This window comes from Pristiophorus japonicus, chromosome 6, assembly GCF_044704955.1.
Source record: "Pristiophorus japonicus isolate sPriJap1 chromosome 6, sPriJap1.hap1, whole genome shotgun sequence".
Taxonomy (NCBI): Eukaryota; Metazoa; Chordata; class Chondrichthyes; family Pristiophoridae; genus Pristiophorus; species Pristiophorus japonicus.
The window spans coordinates 232977210-232992600 of NC_091982.1; the positions used below are offsets into that span (position 1 = coordinate 232977210).

General features: G+C 48.9%; 1 protein-coding gene across 1 annotated transcript in view; it reads left to right on the plus strand.

Moving 5' to 3' along the window:
- Positions 1-524: 524 nt before the first annotated feature.
- The window catches only part of LOC139265402 (transmembrane 4 L6 family member 4-like), a 29720-nt gene continuing 14853 nt past the window's right edge, over positions 525-15391 (plus strand). The window contains exons 1-3 of the mRNA XM_070882394.1: positions 525-746; positions 1282-1371; positions 11462-11601. Coding sequence (XP_070738495.1) covers positions 570-746; positions 1282-1371; positions 11462-11601 — 407 coding nt within the window. The 5' untranslated portion in view covers positions 525-569. The remainder of the gene's footprint in view (positions 747-1281; positions 1372-11461; positions 11602-15391) is intronic.

The following is a 15391-nucleotide window of genomic DNA, read 5'->3' on the forward strand; positions in this document are numbered from 1 at the left end:
AATTTTTGCCCACTCACTTAGCTTGTCCTTTTGCAGATTTTTTGTGTCCTCCTCACACATTGCTTTTCCTCCCACCTTTGGATTGTCAGCAAACTTGGCTACGTTACACTCAGTCCCTTTTTCCAAGTCGTTAATATCGATTGTAAATAGTTGGGGTCCCAGCACCGATCCCTGCGGCACCCCACTGGTTACTGATTCACACCTATAAAAGATCTGGGTGTGGAAGTGACACACATTGAACTGGCACTAATTCTGCATTGCAGGTTTAAAAGAGACTTCAACCAGAGTGTAGCAGAGGACATTGGTGAATTATTAACAGAAACAAGATAGTTGTCATGGTAAATTAGGACTTTATAGGTTTCCCCCCCTCTCCTCTCGCCACGTAACCAGGGCAATGTCTGACCAAACATGATGCCATCAATATCTTATCTGGGGCTGCCTACTGCTGTATAAAGTGGGCCAAGAGTCAGTGACCGTGTCACTGCCATCACCGAGCGGGGAGTAACGGCCTTTGGAATTATTCTCCCACCGCCGGAGCAAGATTCAGAAACTGAGCCCCTGCTACCGCCATGTGCTACGGAAAATGTGCTCGGTGCCTTGGCATCACGCTGGTTCCTCTGGCGCTGCTCTGCATCATTGCCAACACGCTGCTCTTTTTCCCCAATGGGCAAACGGGCTTCAATACCCCCGAGCGGCTGGCAGAAAGTGTGTGGTGTTTCAGTGGGATTCTAGGCTCTGGAGTGCTGGTGAGTTACACTTTGGGAAACTTGTCTGTGTTTGCAGTGAGGGGTGGTGGGGGAGAGTGAGGGGTACGGGCGGTAGCAATTCCTCATTGCTCAAATAAAACTTCCTCTTAAAAGGAACAAATAAATGATAGGAAAGTTAAAAACACGCGCTTTGAAATTACTCGGTGCGATGTTAAAGAGTTTAAACACTTAATGGGGGGTTTGTCTGAGATTCAGCATTAACAGAGGCGTCTCTCCCCTGAAATGTAGACACAGAAATTTCAGATGAAGCCTTTGAACTTTGGCTGTCATTTCAAACCTTCTCCCGTCTGCTGTTTTAAGGGGAGTTTTAACGTGGATTAACACCAAACTCAATTAAAGTAACGGACAAGGGCATTACTACAATGTATGGGGTTGCAAAACCTTCCTGATTGCACCAGTACAATTTTAAATTTGGGATGAAATCCCTAGCTTTTATTCCCTCTGATCAAATAGTTGAATTGCTCATATATTTATTCGGCCGATCTAATATTTGTCTTTTCAAACTGAACGGCAGATGATATTCCCGGTCCTGGTGTTTCTGGGGATGGAAAATAACGATTGCTGCGGGTGTTGTGGAAACGAGAGCTGCGGTAAACGATTTGCGGTAAGGATTGCGACAATCTCCTGGACTTTTTCCCCAAAGTCTTCTTTCCCCTCTGCCTGATTTCTGCTGCGCCTGAACCCTGCACAGGAGTCGCTGCTGATGCACGCTCAGGGCCGGTCAGGAACTTGTCCTTATGGAGAAACTGCAGGGCTAAAAAGCAGTGACAACATGCTGGATTTCCCCACCACCATCACAGGCAGATCTATAATGAGGGTCGAAACACTGAAGCTTAATCCTGTGATACTAGGGAAAGATTTCCTCTTGTTTCTCCATTTGTTGCGAACAGAGGAATTTCTAGAGAAAATACACCCACATAATTCGCCTTCTGCCATCCTGGTAGTTGCACAAAAACAATGATAATAGCTATCAATTAGTCTACAGGGGACCCAGAAGTGACATGAGGACCCCCCCACACACACGCACACGCAGTGATTGGACACCTTTGGGAAACATAGGTCCTTAAGTCACTTCTTCCTCCAAAGCATATCATGTATCCCGAAATGTTATTTTCTGATAGAAATCTATCTAATTTCTAGATGAGCAGAAATGTTCTCCAATTGAATATTGAGAAGACTGAAGCCATTATTTTCAGTCCCCGCCACAAACTCTGTTCCCTAGCCACTGACTCCACCAACTTCTGTCTGAGGCTGAACCAGACTGTTCGCAACCTCGGTGTCATATTTAAATCTGAAATGAGCTTTCGGCTACATGCCCGCAGTATAACTAAGACCGTCTATTTCCACCTCCGTAACATCGTCCGTCTCCGCTTTGACTCAGCTCATCCGCTGCTGAAACCCTCATCCATGCCTTTGTTACCTCTAGACTTGGCCATTCCAACGCACTCCTGGCTGGCCTCCCACATTCTACCCTATGTAAACTAGAGGTGATCCAAAACTTGGCTGCCCATGTCCTAACTTGCACCAAGTCCCATTCACCCATCACCCCCTGTGCACACTGACCTACATGGGTTTCCAGTTAAGCAACGCCTCGATTTCAAATTTCTCATCCTTATTTTCAAATTCCTCCATGGCCCTCGTCCCTCCCTATCTCTGTAACTTCCTCCAGTTCCACAAGCCCCCGAGATGTCTGAGCATCCCTGATTATAATCGCTCAACCCTTGGTGGCCTGTGGCCTAGACCCCAAGCTCTGGAACTCCCTGCCTAAACCTCTCCACCTCTCTACCTCTCTTTTGTTCTTCAAGACGCTCCTTAAAACATACCTCTGTGACCAAGCTATGTTAAAGGTGCTATATAAATACAAGTTGTTGTTGTAATCAATACTAACTGTTTCCACTGTTTCCCAGGGAACCTTTTCCATAGATTGACCATTCGCTTAACAAAATATTGTTTCTGCAGAACTAGTTTTAATTCCTCCTCCCCTGCCCCGCCCCCCGCCCTCATGCATAGGGCTATGTCCTCTTGTTCTACTGTTCTGGACAAGGTAAAATCCCTCCAGCTTTTTCCCCTATCCTCCCCTGATTTTAGTGACTCTCACTGGGTCTGGGGTACATTTTCGCAAGCGCCAGGCATCCGCCAGTGCCTCATCCAAGTGGCCTTCCAGGTATGAGTCTGGATAGCGAGCGGTGTCAGGGAATTTGACCGTGGAGACCATCATTGTTCCAGGCAGATTTTTCCCTTCCCAGCTCGGGGACACTGAGCTAAATTCTTGTACCCCAACTGGCGACCTAGCTGAGGTCAGTGAGTGCAGCACCGGCCAGGAATCAAATCCCAGTCCTTCTGGGTTACACGTATTACACCACGAGATGCATTTACCCAATTAGCCATCATTGGAGCTTTAGATCGTTTCTAAAGTCAGAGCACTGCAGTCCTCACTATTTGCAAAAAAAAATTACAATGAGTTCCCTGAGCTAAAGATGTAGTTATTACAAATGCTCTCAATGTGAAACTATCAAAATTATACCAGAATTGATTGTAGAGAACTACATCTAGAGGAATGTTAAGATCCGGAACGCACCACCTGGTAGGGTGATGGAATCAGTTTCCATGGGAACATCCAAAATAAAATTGAACATGTACTTGAAGAGGACTAACTCATGGGGTTATGGGGGAAAAGTTGGGGTGTAAATTGGACAACTCTTTCAAAGAGCTGGCACATGCACGCTGGGCCAAACAACTTCCTTCTGTGCTACAAGATTCTATGATTCTACGGAGAATGTATTTGCTTTAAATGGTGAAACATGGGAGATGTGCACCATTCTGGTCCAACCCACCCCTCTTTTCCAGTGAGAATTATTGGGGTAGATTTTCAACATGCCGCCTGTGTGTAAAACTGACGTTGCAGATCAGCCGCTCTTTATGGAAACTGCACGAACTTCATTTCCATTTAAAATCAATGATTCGTGACATCAGTTTTAGTGTTCTTTATGCCAAGCTTGGCGGAGCAGATGCATATATCATAAATGCATCCCCCACAATTTTCTGTTAACAATTTTATTGGGTGTTAAACCACGCTCAAGTTCCCAGTGTGATCTCGCAGTGCCGAAGGCGTGTGCCAGGATCATTAAAGATGCACATTTTGCTCTAAATCGCTCAGAAAGACTTGCATTTATATAGCGCCTTTCACGACCACCAGACGTCTCAAAGCGCTTTACAGCCAATGAAGTACTTTTGAAGTGTAGTCACTGTTGTAATGTGGGAAACGCGGCAGCCAATTTGCACACAGCATAGTCCCACAAACAGCAATATGATAATGACTGGATAATCTGTTTTTATTATGTTGATTGAGAGATAAATATTGGCCAGGACACGGGGATAACTCCCTGCTCTTCTTCGAAATAGTGCAGTGAGATCTTTTACATCCATCTGAGAGAGCAGATGGGGCCTCGGTTTAACATCTCGTCCAAAAGACGACACCTTCGACAGTGCAGCACCCCCTCAGCACTGCACTGGAGTGTCAGCCTAGATTCATGTGCTCAAACGGCAAGCACCTTCAGGACCATTGAAACCCGTGGTCTTACCTTTGGTCCTTATCTTTCTCTGTAAGAATACAGAACCATCTTCATCAGTCTATCATCGCTGACTCTTGTTCATATGTCCGAACTGCCCGAGTCATCTATCAATAATTCTGTCCACGACCAGATTGCTCAATCCAAATTTCCTCAGTATTGTGTTGTTCCTGAGCTGGTGCTCGAATTATCTAGTGCGTAGCTCAGGTAAGCCATTTCAGCCACCTACAGTCTTCGTTCATGACCCACTGTAGGCAGCACCAAAATTTCCTCCAGGTAAAATTCCACTACGCCTCTCCTTGCTGCACGCCAGGAGCTCGTGCCACTGCATTGCGCACTCCCGGCCCTGAAATATCAACCCATTAACTTTAATGCACCGAAAACAGCACCAAGGAGAGACACAACAGAACATCTACCCATATAATCTACATTTGGTTTGGAAGGGGTCACTCCTTGATTTCCACATTACCTTTAATGTACAACAGTTGCCTGAACAACCCTTCTTTTGATTTCGTCACTACACCTCCCACCTTCGGAAATCATTCTAGCAACATTTATAAGTTCATCCACTTCTTCATCAATGTTAATCTCAGGACATTCCATGGCAAGGACTATTCAACCTCCCTGTGCTTATGTATAGCCCAAATTGTTTTGTAAATTCTGTTTGCTCCTTGCAGTTAACCCTTACCCTGATCATAGGAACAGGAGTAGGCCATTCAGCTCCTCGAACCTTGAATTAGATCAAGGCTGACCTGTATCTGAACTCCATCGACCCGCCTTGGTTCCATAACCCTAAATACCCTTGCCTACCTAAAACCTAGCAATCTCAGTTTTGAAATTTTCAATTGACCCCCAACCTGAGCAGCATTTTGGGGTGGGGGGTTCCAAATTTCCACTACCGTTTGAAGAAGTGCTTCCTGACATCACCCCGAACTGCCGAGTTTTAATGTAAAGGTTATGCCCCTTTGTTCTCGACTCCCTCACACCATAGGAAATAGTCTCGATCTACCCATTCAACTCCTTTAATCATCTTAACCACCTCAATTAGATCACCTCTTAATCTTCTGTACTCAATGATCAGCTGTCTTACCCAAGAAAAGAACAGTTAAACTTTCTTGTATTTAGAATCATAGATATCTGCAGCACAGAAGGAAGCCATTCGGCCTAATGCATCTGTGCACGTCCTTTGTTAGAGAAACCTAAAACTAACCCCACTTCCCTGCTCCCTCTCTGCTAGTGGACCAGTGTCCTGCTCTGCTCCAAGTGCAAGTGCTGATATCCACTTTGCCTTCAATGGTGCAATCGTCTCTGCTACAACCATTTCCTGCGGCAAAGCATTAGATCAAGACAAGCAAGGCTTGTTATGGGATGAAACATAAATCTATTTAACTATTTTCAAACTAGAATGAATTTCTTTTTGGTTTTATTAGTTTTTCACTTGGGACGCATATCAGGAATTCCAGCACGTGCTCCCTCCCCAGTGATTTCCCACTCATTAAGAGTAAATGGCAGAAAATCGTGGTGGTGGGGTCGGAGTGGCCCTGAGGCCCTGAAATCAATGGGGGAGTCAGGGAGGGTGCAGGGGAGTCTGGCAAGACCAGAGACATGGGGCCCAAGTTTCGAGCCGCGCCTAGAACGGCGGAGTCCCGACCTGGACGCCCGTTTTTCGCACCACAAAGTGCGCCTAAAAAAAACCTCCGTATTCTCCACCTCCCTGCAGGTCCTCTGGCCCTCGGCGCAGCGCAGCACGAGCTGTGGGGGGGCAGAGCCAGGTCCCTGCACTGAAAACAGTGCCGGGACCTCTGCACATGCGCGCTACAGTGGGCACGCAAGTGCAGTAGCTCCAGGCGCCCGAAACTGTGTGGGAGGGGACCGAAGCACGCAGCCCCTAGCCCTGGCCAAATGGCCTCACTGGGGCTGCATGAATAAGGCTCCTCCCACGGCCAGCTCCTGCTTCCTCCCGACCCGACTCGACTCCTGCTTCCCGCCGGACCCGACACCCGCTCCCCGCCGCCCCCCCCCCCCCCTGGACCGGACCGGACCCGACTCATGCTCCCGCTCCCGCTCCCCCCCCCACCCCCGGACCGGACTGGACCCGACTCCTGCTCCCCCGACCCCCCCGCGACTGGACCTGACCCGACTCCCGCTCCCGCTCCCGCTCCCACTCCCCCCCGACTGGACCCGACCCGAACCGACTCCCGCTCCCGCTCCCGCTCCCCCCCAACTGGACCCGACCCGACCCGACTCCCGCTCCCGCTCCCCCCGACTGGACCCGACCCGACCCAACTCCCGCTCCCGCTCCCGCTCCCGCTCCCCCCCCGACTGGACCCGACCCGACCCGACTCCCGCTCCCGCTCCCGCTCCCGCTCCCGCTCCCCCCCGACTGGACCCGACCCGAACCGACTCCCGCTCCCGCTCCCGCTCCCCCCCGACTGGACCCGACCCGACCCGACTCCCGCTCCCGCTCCCCCCCAACTGGACCCGACCCGACCCGAATCCCGCTCCCGCTCCCCCCGACTGGACCCGACCCGACCCAACTCCCGCTCCCGCTCCCGCTCCCGCTCCCCCCCCCCGACTGGACCCGACCCGACCCGACTCCCGCTCCCGCTCCCGCTCCCGCTCCCGCTCCCCCCCGATTGGACCCGACCCGAACCGACTCCCGCTCCCGCTCCCGCTCCCGCTCCCCCCCGACTGGACCCGACCCGACCCGACTCCCGCTCCCGCTCCCCCCCGACTGGACCCGACCCGACCCGACTCCCGCTCCCACTTCCCCACAACCCGAACCGAACCTCCCTCCCCGACCCGACCCAACGTCACCTACCTGTAAATCTGGTGCTGGGGACGGGCCCTGCCCGAAGTCTCGGGTCCGGCCCGTTCAGCCTTCGGTCCCGACGGCAAACCGCTGTCTGAAAGGCCTGCCTGAAGCACTTTCACACAGGTAGGAACATGGTTTATTTAATCTTTTCTTTGCTTATAAATTTTTATTCAGGTTGGATTTATTTGTATAATATTTGTATAAGTATAACTAAGGATTTATTGTAGAATTTAATGACTTCCCTTACCCCCCCTCCCCACCTCGTTCCCGACGCCTAATTTGTAACCTGCGCTTGATTTTTTAATGTCTAGACAAGGTTTTTTCAAGCGTACAAAATTCTTCACTTACTCCATTCTAAGTTAGTTTGGAGTACGTTTTCACTGTGGAAACTTTGAAATCAGGCGTCAGTGACCGGACACGCCCCCTTTTGAAAAGAAAATTCAGTTCCAAAGTGAAACTGTTCTACCTGACTAGAACTGCAGAAAACTAAATGTGGAGAATTCCGATTTCTAAGATACTCCGTTCTACACCAGTTGCTCCCAAAAATCAGGAGCAAATCATGTGGAAACTTGGGGCCATGGATAGAACGATGAAGATCCTGCCGATCTTAAAGGCAGAGCCTCATTGGAACAATTTTGGGCTGACACCCGCCTGAGGTGGTAACGGGCGAGATCGGTGGCGAGTCAGGTGAGACAGTTGGTATTTTTGAGAGCAGGTCAGGAGCCCGCTATCCACACGCCTTCCCCCAGGTGTGTCTGTCATCGTGGAGCCCACCCAACTGGCAGCGGCGGGCGACCCAATTGAGATGATTCACAGCTAGTTGTCAGACCCAAAACAGGCTTCTTTATCTTACTTGTTAAATTTAACTGGCTGCCCACCGGAACCACACTGCTCAGGAACCACGGCTGTCGACCTGAGCTGGGAGTTCAGTGGCCATTGCTCCAACTGATTACTTGACAGCATCAAAAGTACAGTAAAACCCCCCACCTGACAGATGATCACTTTCCTCACGCAGAAGCTGTTGCTCAATCCATTTCCATCACAAATACTGCAGGCTGCAAGTGTTTCCAGCATAGTCTCCACCTAGTCTCACCTCATTGGAAGAACCTTTCTCACCATTGACAGAACGCTTCTATCTGTACTTCAACAGCCATCTATTCCAGCAACATGGGTGCCGTTTATACTGTCTCACCTTGCCCCTCAGGATCGCACCACGATCAGCCCCAATACCAGTAGCACCAGGCACACCAGCAGCACCAACAACAACACCAACCTTCTCCGCAATCACCTGATGCTGCACAGGACACAGGGCATCAGCACCCGACCACATTGCTGTGCGGGAGGCCAGGGATGGTCTCACCATGGCCAGATTTACTTCACTTGAAACTGTACACGCTGGCTGCCACATGATGCACCAAGTTGGCACCACCCCACACCAGCACTATAAAGCATCCCTACAATGCCCAAGCCATTCCTTTCACACTCATCACCATTGCGGGTGGGGTACCATTATGTCTCGCCATTCACTGCAACTCACTCAGCCACTTCCAAAGGCGCACACAAATCTGTCAAGACAGTTGTGTTGAAAATTTAAAAAATAATGTTTGACGCCACATTAATAGAAACTTTACATAATATTGGATAAAACACCCAAGTACCTACCCTTGTGTGTTAGTTGGTATGATTGCACTAGGATGAGGGTGAATGTGAGGGGTGGCTAGTGAGATGGGGATCATGTAGATAGAGAGAGAGGGATGGGTGGAGGTGCAAGCTAAGTTGGTGTGAGTAAGGATGTCAAGGAGTAGGGTAAGGAAGGCAGAGTGATGGGGATGTGATGAGTGGCACATCAGGATGACGTTGAGTTTGGCTTTGTGCTAATGTTTCGTGATCTACTGAGATCATTGAAACGTTTGTGGCACTGCAGCCTGGTCCTCCTGACCACATCCCTACTTGTGCCCTCTGCAATCTGCAACCAGGCTCTTTTGGTCTCTTGGAGAGGTCTCTCTGCCCATTGGAAGGGAAGAGGACCTATCTGCATGCTGTGACTCCCTCCGTAAGCATCTGGAGGGAGTCATTGGAGAACGTGGGTGCAGCCGTGTACCTCTGTGCAGTCATTGTCCGTGTTTGCAGTGCTGTAGTACATTGGCAGCACTATGTCGTGACTCCCAAAGCAAACGCTCTACTCGGACCTCCTTCACGGCAAACGAGCCAAAGGTGGGCAGTGGAAACGTTACAAAGACACCCTCAAAGCCTCCCTGATAAAGTGCAACATCCCCACTGACACCTGGGAGTCCCTGGCCAAAGACCGCCCTAAGTGGAGGAAGCACACCCGGGAGGGCGCTGAGCACCTCGAGTCTCATCGCCGAGAGCGTGCAGATATCAAGCGCAGGCAGCGGAAAGAGCGTGCGGCAAATCTGTCCCACCCACCCCCTCCCTCAATGACTATCTGTCCCATCTGTGACAGGGACTGTGGCTCTCGTATTGGACTGTTCAGCCACCTAAGAACTCATGTTAAGAGTGGAAGCAAATCTTCCTCGATTCCGAGGGACTGCCTATGATGATGATGTTAATTTAAACTTCAAATGTAATAGAAACATAGAAACATAGAAAATAGGTGCAAGAGTAGGCCATTCGGCCCTTCGAGCCTGCACCACCATTCAATATGATCATGGTTGATCATGCAACTTCAGTACCCCACTCCTGCCTTCTTCCCATTCCCCCTGATCCATTTAGCCATAAGGACCACATCTAACTCCCTTTTGAATATATCCAACGAACTGGACTCAACAACTTTCTGTGGTAGAGAATTCCATAGGTTCACAATTCTCTAGGTGAAAAGGTTTCTCCTCATCTCGGTCCTAGATGGCTTACCCCTTATCCTTAGATGGCGACCCCTGGTTCTGGACTTCCCCAACATCGGGAACATCCTTTCTGCATCTAACCTGTCCAATCCAGTCAGAATTTTAGATGTTTCTATGAGATCCCCTCTCATTCTTCTAAACTCCAGTGAATATAAGCCTAGTCGATCCAGTCTTTCTTCATATGTCAGTCCTGCCATCCTGGGTATCAGTCTGGTGAACCTTCGCTGCACTCCCTCAATAGCAAGAATGTCCTTCCTCAGATTAGGAGACCAGAACTGTACACAATACTCAAGGTGTGGTCTCACCAAGGCCCTGTACAACTGCAGCAAGACCTCCCTGCTCCTATACTCAAATCCTCTTGCAATGCAGGCCAACATGCCATTTGCTTTCTTTACTGCCTGCTGTACCTACTTTCAATGACTGATGCACCATGACACCCAGGTTTCATTGCACCGCTCCTTTTCCTAATCTGTCACCATTCAGATAATAGTCTGTCTCTCTGTTTTTACCACCAAAGTGGATAACCTCACACTTATCCACATTATACTGCATCTGCCATGCATTTGCCCACTCACCTAACCTGTCCAAGTCACCCTGCAGCCTCTTAGCATCCTCCTCACAGCTCACATTGCCACCCAGCTTAGTGTCATCTGCAAACTTGGAGATATTAGATTTAATTTCTTCATCTAAATCATTAATGTATATTGTAAATAGCTGGGGTCCCAGCACTGAACCTTGCGATACCCCACTAGTCACTGCCTGCCATTCTGAAAAGGACCCGTTTATTCCCACTCTTTGCTTCCTGTCTGCCAATCAGTTCTCTATCCACGTCAATATATTACCCCCAATCCCATGTGCCTTAATTTTACACGCTAATCTTGGGACCTTGTCAAAAGCCTTCACATAAAAATCCCAGCTGAAAGTGCGTCATGATGTCACCAGACTGATGACCCCATTTAATTGGGCCGGGTAATGAGCAGGCCGAGCTTTATCGGCCTTATTAAGGGAAAGTCATGTTCAGCAGCGGGATGGAGCCAGCAGCGGGGTCACGACCTGTCATGGCCACCGCCCGCACCGGACCCATCGAGGTCGGCAAAATTGCGGTAAGTGTCCATAGTGTACGAACTTGGCAGCATGCTCACCGGTGCATATCTTACAGTATCCAGAATGGGCTCTTAGTTTAAGGCCAATCTTCAGGTCCTACTTTGTTGTAAAAACCTATGCGAATGTCAGTCCCATCTCAAAGATATAAATTTGAAATAATGAAATATGATTTATCCTCTAATGGATCATGATTATCCATTTTGAACATGAAGGCAGTCTGAATTACAGTGAAGGGGAGCACGATGGAGAAATCTGTTTTTGATCTGTTAAAAGACACTGCAACTTTGCTTTGGTCAATCTTTATGTTTGTTCATTTAATGAATTTGTTGCTTTGTCTTTACCTAGAATTTCTCCTCTGTAATCTTTGCGGGGATAGGTGTGGCTGGAGCCGCCTACTGTTTCATCGTTTCTGCAGTGGGCCTCAATCTCGGTCCAAAGTGCACTACAAATAGCAACATCAACTATACCTACATCTTTACTGATGGGTAAGAAACATCATCCCTTGAGGCTCTTTCGGATTTGCCAGCATTGTACCAGTTTGTTGAAATTCTAACTCTTCTAAAGTCCCCAAGGATACCCTGTTAGCGATACTTGTCCAATGATGCAACAATGTAAATGGTGCAGGTGGCCATGACAGGTCGTGACCCCGCTGCTGGCTCCATCCCGCTGCTGAACATGACTTTCCCTTAATAGGGCCTATAAAGCTCGGCCTGCTCATTACCCGGCCCAATTAAATCTAAGTGACAATACCCCAACTCCAGCTAAGAACACTTAACATCAAGTGACTATTACTTAGATCTGGGGCTAGTTTCTCAAATGCATCCATGAGCTCATTTTAAACACTCTTTTATTACAACTGCCCAGTCATTAAGTGCGTGTGACCATGTCAAGCTGCTTTAGTGTACTTAACGGCACTTTACACACACACACAGTGACCATGTGATGACATCATCCTGTCATCTCATGCACAAATTATGAAAAATTGGAATTTTATTGAGTAAACCACTGGGGATAAAGAGTCTATTGCAATTGTGGCAATTTTTGAGTCAGTAAACAGTTACAGAAGCCCAACCTGGCCAATCGACAACAGCCCCCTTTAACAGTGATCGTTTTGCATGAACGCTTATTCTAAATCCTGCTTTTTGCCCCATTTAAATTACATTTTGCTCCCCTATTCGGACCTCCCTGAGACAAGCATGCAATACTGTTCCCGTTTCAAGGGAGTGCCTTGTAGCATCTGTCTCACATTCCTGAGCAGGATGCAAGCAAAAACAAGCTCCTTACATTACAGCGGTGAGTACACTTCAAAGGTACTTAATTGCCTGTAAAGGGCCTTGGGACATCCTGAGGTTATGAACGGCACCATATAAATGAACGGAGTAACTATTTGCACTAGTTTTTTTGAGCCTCCTTCTGTGCCTGCATGTTCTGGACTCCTCCCCCGACGCCTTCGCATGCGCACCACCACCTCCCATACATGCGCGGACTCCTCGAACCCGAAACTGGAACCGGGGCCTGTAAATATCCTGTTCCGCCCACGTTGTTCAGAACTTGGGCTGGGCGGTTCCAGTTACACATTCCAGAGAAACCTCTGGGTGAGGCTTATCCTCCAAGGGGACCAATCAGCAATCAGGTCATGTGATCCTGGGGAGCCTATCAGAGACAATCAGAGCATTTTTCTAGTGCAAATAGCTGCATCCATCAATGAAAGTTCTGTCCATTATCTGATAGGTAATCCCCTCTCACTTCTGGGCTTCAAACAATCGCTTTCCCTGTTACAATCTTTCAGTATTTTATCAGTACTACAGTTACTGCTCACTCAGCTTGCTCAATCTAAGCTCTGAATACTTCACCCCACAGACTCTGCTCCTTTCCTTGCTTCCTCACTTTGTTCAAGTCAGGACTAATTGTGCAGGGGCTGGGACACCCGTTGTCATTTTGGTGCCATCAGCAGCAGAGGTTGTGGACAGACACATCCAGTACTTGTGTCGGAATGCACTTCCCCTCCTCCTTCTCCACTGATCCTACCAATACTCTAAAGCAATTTCTTTTCCCAGGACCTCAGAAATATGGATCACATTAACTCTTCCACGCCTTTGTTATCTCTAGACTTGCCTATTCCAACGCACTCATGGCCCGCCTCCCATCTTCCACCCTCCATAAACTTGAGCTCCTCCAAAACTCGGCTGCCGTGTCCTAACTCGCACCAAGTCCTGTTCACCCATCACCTCTGAGCTCGCTGACCTACATTGGCTCCTGGTTAAACAACATCTGAATTTTAAAATTCTCAACTTTGTTTTCAAATCCCTCCATGGCCTCACCCATTCCTATCTCAGTAATCTTCTCCAGCTCTATAACCCTCCGTGATATCCGCGCTCCTCCAATTCTGGCCTCTCGAACATCCCCGATTTACATCGCTCTACCATTGGCAGCCGTGCTTTCAGCTGCCTGGGCCCCAAGCTCTGGAATTTCTTCCCTAAATCTCTCTGCCTCTCTACCTCTCTCTACTCCTTTAAGACGCTCCTTAAAACCTCTTTGATCAAGCTTTTGGTCATTTGCCCTAATATCACCTTATGTGGCTCGGTGTCAAATTTTGTTTGATAACGCTCCTGTGAAGCATCTTGGGATTTTTACTAAGTTAAAGGCGCTATTTAAATGCACGTTTTTGTTGTTGTTCAGTCTTCCCTTTTTTCTACAACCTTCAGCTTTTCAAGCCCAATCTTGAGAGGGAATTTTAAATCTCTCTTCCCGATAGAAACCAGGCAGAATGGAAGTTTATCACTAAGAGGTACACTCACCGCTGATTTCCCGTCCTGCGACTATTTTAGTGTCGCTGCTTTCTCTAGCAGCTGAGGTGCCTGCTGGACTCAGGAGGGAGCCTCATAAATATATGTCAACCGGGGGTCCCACCACCAAGCTAAGACCCCCATTCTATTTTCACTGCTTACTGAGTGAGGCGCTCGCCGCACAGGTCGTGCTCAATAAAACCCAGCAGACAACCCGCAGGTGGTCATAAGAACATAAAAAATAGGAGCAGGAGTAGGCCATACGGCCCCTCGAGCCTGCTCCGCCATTCAATAAGATCATGACTGATCGACCATGGACTCAGCTCCAGTTCCCCACCCGCTTCCCATATTCCCTTATGTCCTTATCGTTTAAGTAACTGTCTATTTCTGTCTTAAATTTATTCACTGTCCCAGCTTCCAGGTCTTGCAAGTGCAAAATTCATCTTTGCGGGGCCTGGATGGGCACGAGGTAACCTTCGCACCCTCCCCCGCCCACCCCCGTTCCGTCCACCTATCAATTCCCCCCTCCCCGTGACTTAGCTGGCTGCCGGCCTGGTAGCCTCTGGGCCTTCCTATCTTTGTAGGCCCAAAAGTGAGTCACCTGCCTCTGGATGGAATGAAGCCTAGCTGTTAAAATGGACCAGGTCTCCCATTGCAGCTCCCGGACAGCCTGTGCTGGCTACCCGCCTGGGAGTTTAAATTCCCCCTTTATAATCATAGAACCAGTATACTCCACTCCAAAAAAAAATGAAGACTTGTCACAGATACATAGGATTCAAACCCAGACAGGCTATCAGTGTAATCATCATCATCATAGGCAGTCCCTCGGAATCGAAGAAGACTTGCTTCCACTCTTAGAATGAGTCCTTAGGTGGCTGACCAGTCCAATATGGGAATTACAGCCTCTGTCAAAGGTGGGACAGATAGTCGTTGAGGGAAGGGGTGGGTGGGACAGGTTTGCCGCATGCTTTTTCTGCTGCCTGCGCTTGATTTCTGCATGCTCTCGGCGACGAGACTCGAGGTGCTCAGCAACCTCCCAGATGTACTTCCTCCACTTAGGGCGGTCTTTGGCCAGGGACTCCCAGGTGTCGGTGGGGATGTTGCACTTTATCAGGGAGGCATTGAGGGTGTCCTTGTAACGTTTCCGCTGCCCACCTTTGGCTCGTTTGCCGTGAAGAAGTTCCGAGTAGAGTGGTTGCTTTGGGAGTCTCATGTCTGGCATGCGGATAATGTGGCCTGCCCAGCGGAGCTGGTCGAGTGTGGTCAGTGCTTCAATGCTGGGGATGTTGGCCTGGTCGAAGACGCTAATGTTGATGCATCTGTCCTCCCAGGGGATTTGTAGGATCTTGCGGAGACATCATTGGTGGTATTTCTCCAGTAACTTGAGGCGCCTACTGTACATGGTCCATGTCTCTGAGCCGTACAGGAGAGTGGGTATTAACAACAGCCCTGTAGACTATGAGTTTGGTGGTGGGTTTAATAGTGCAAT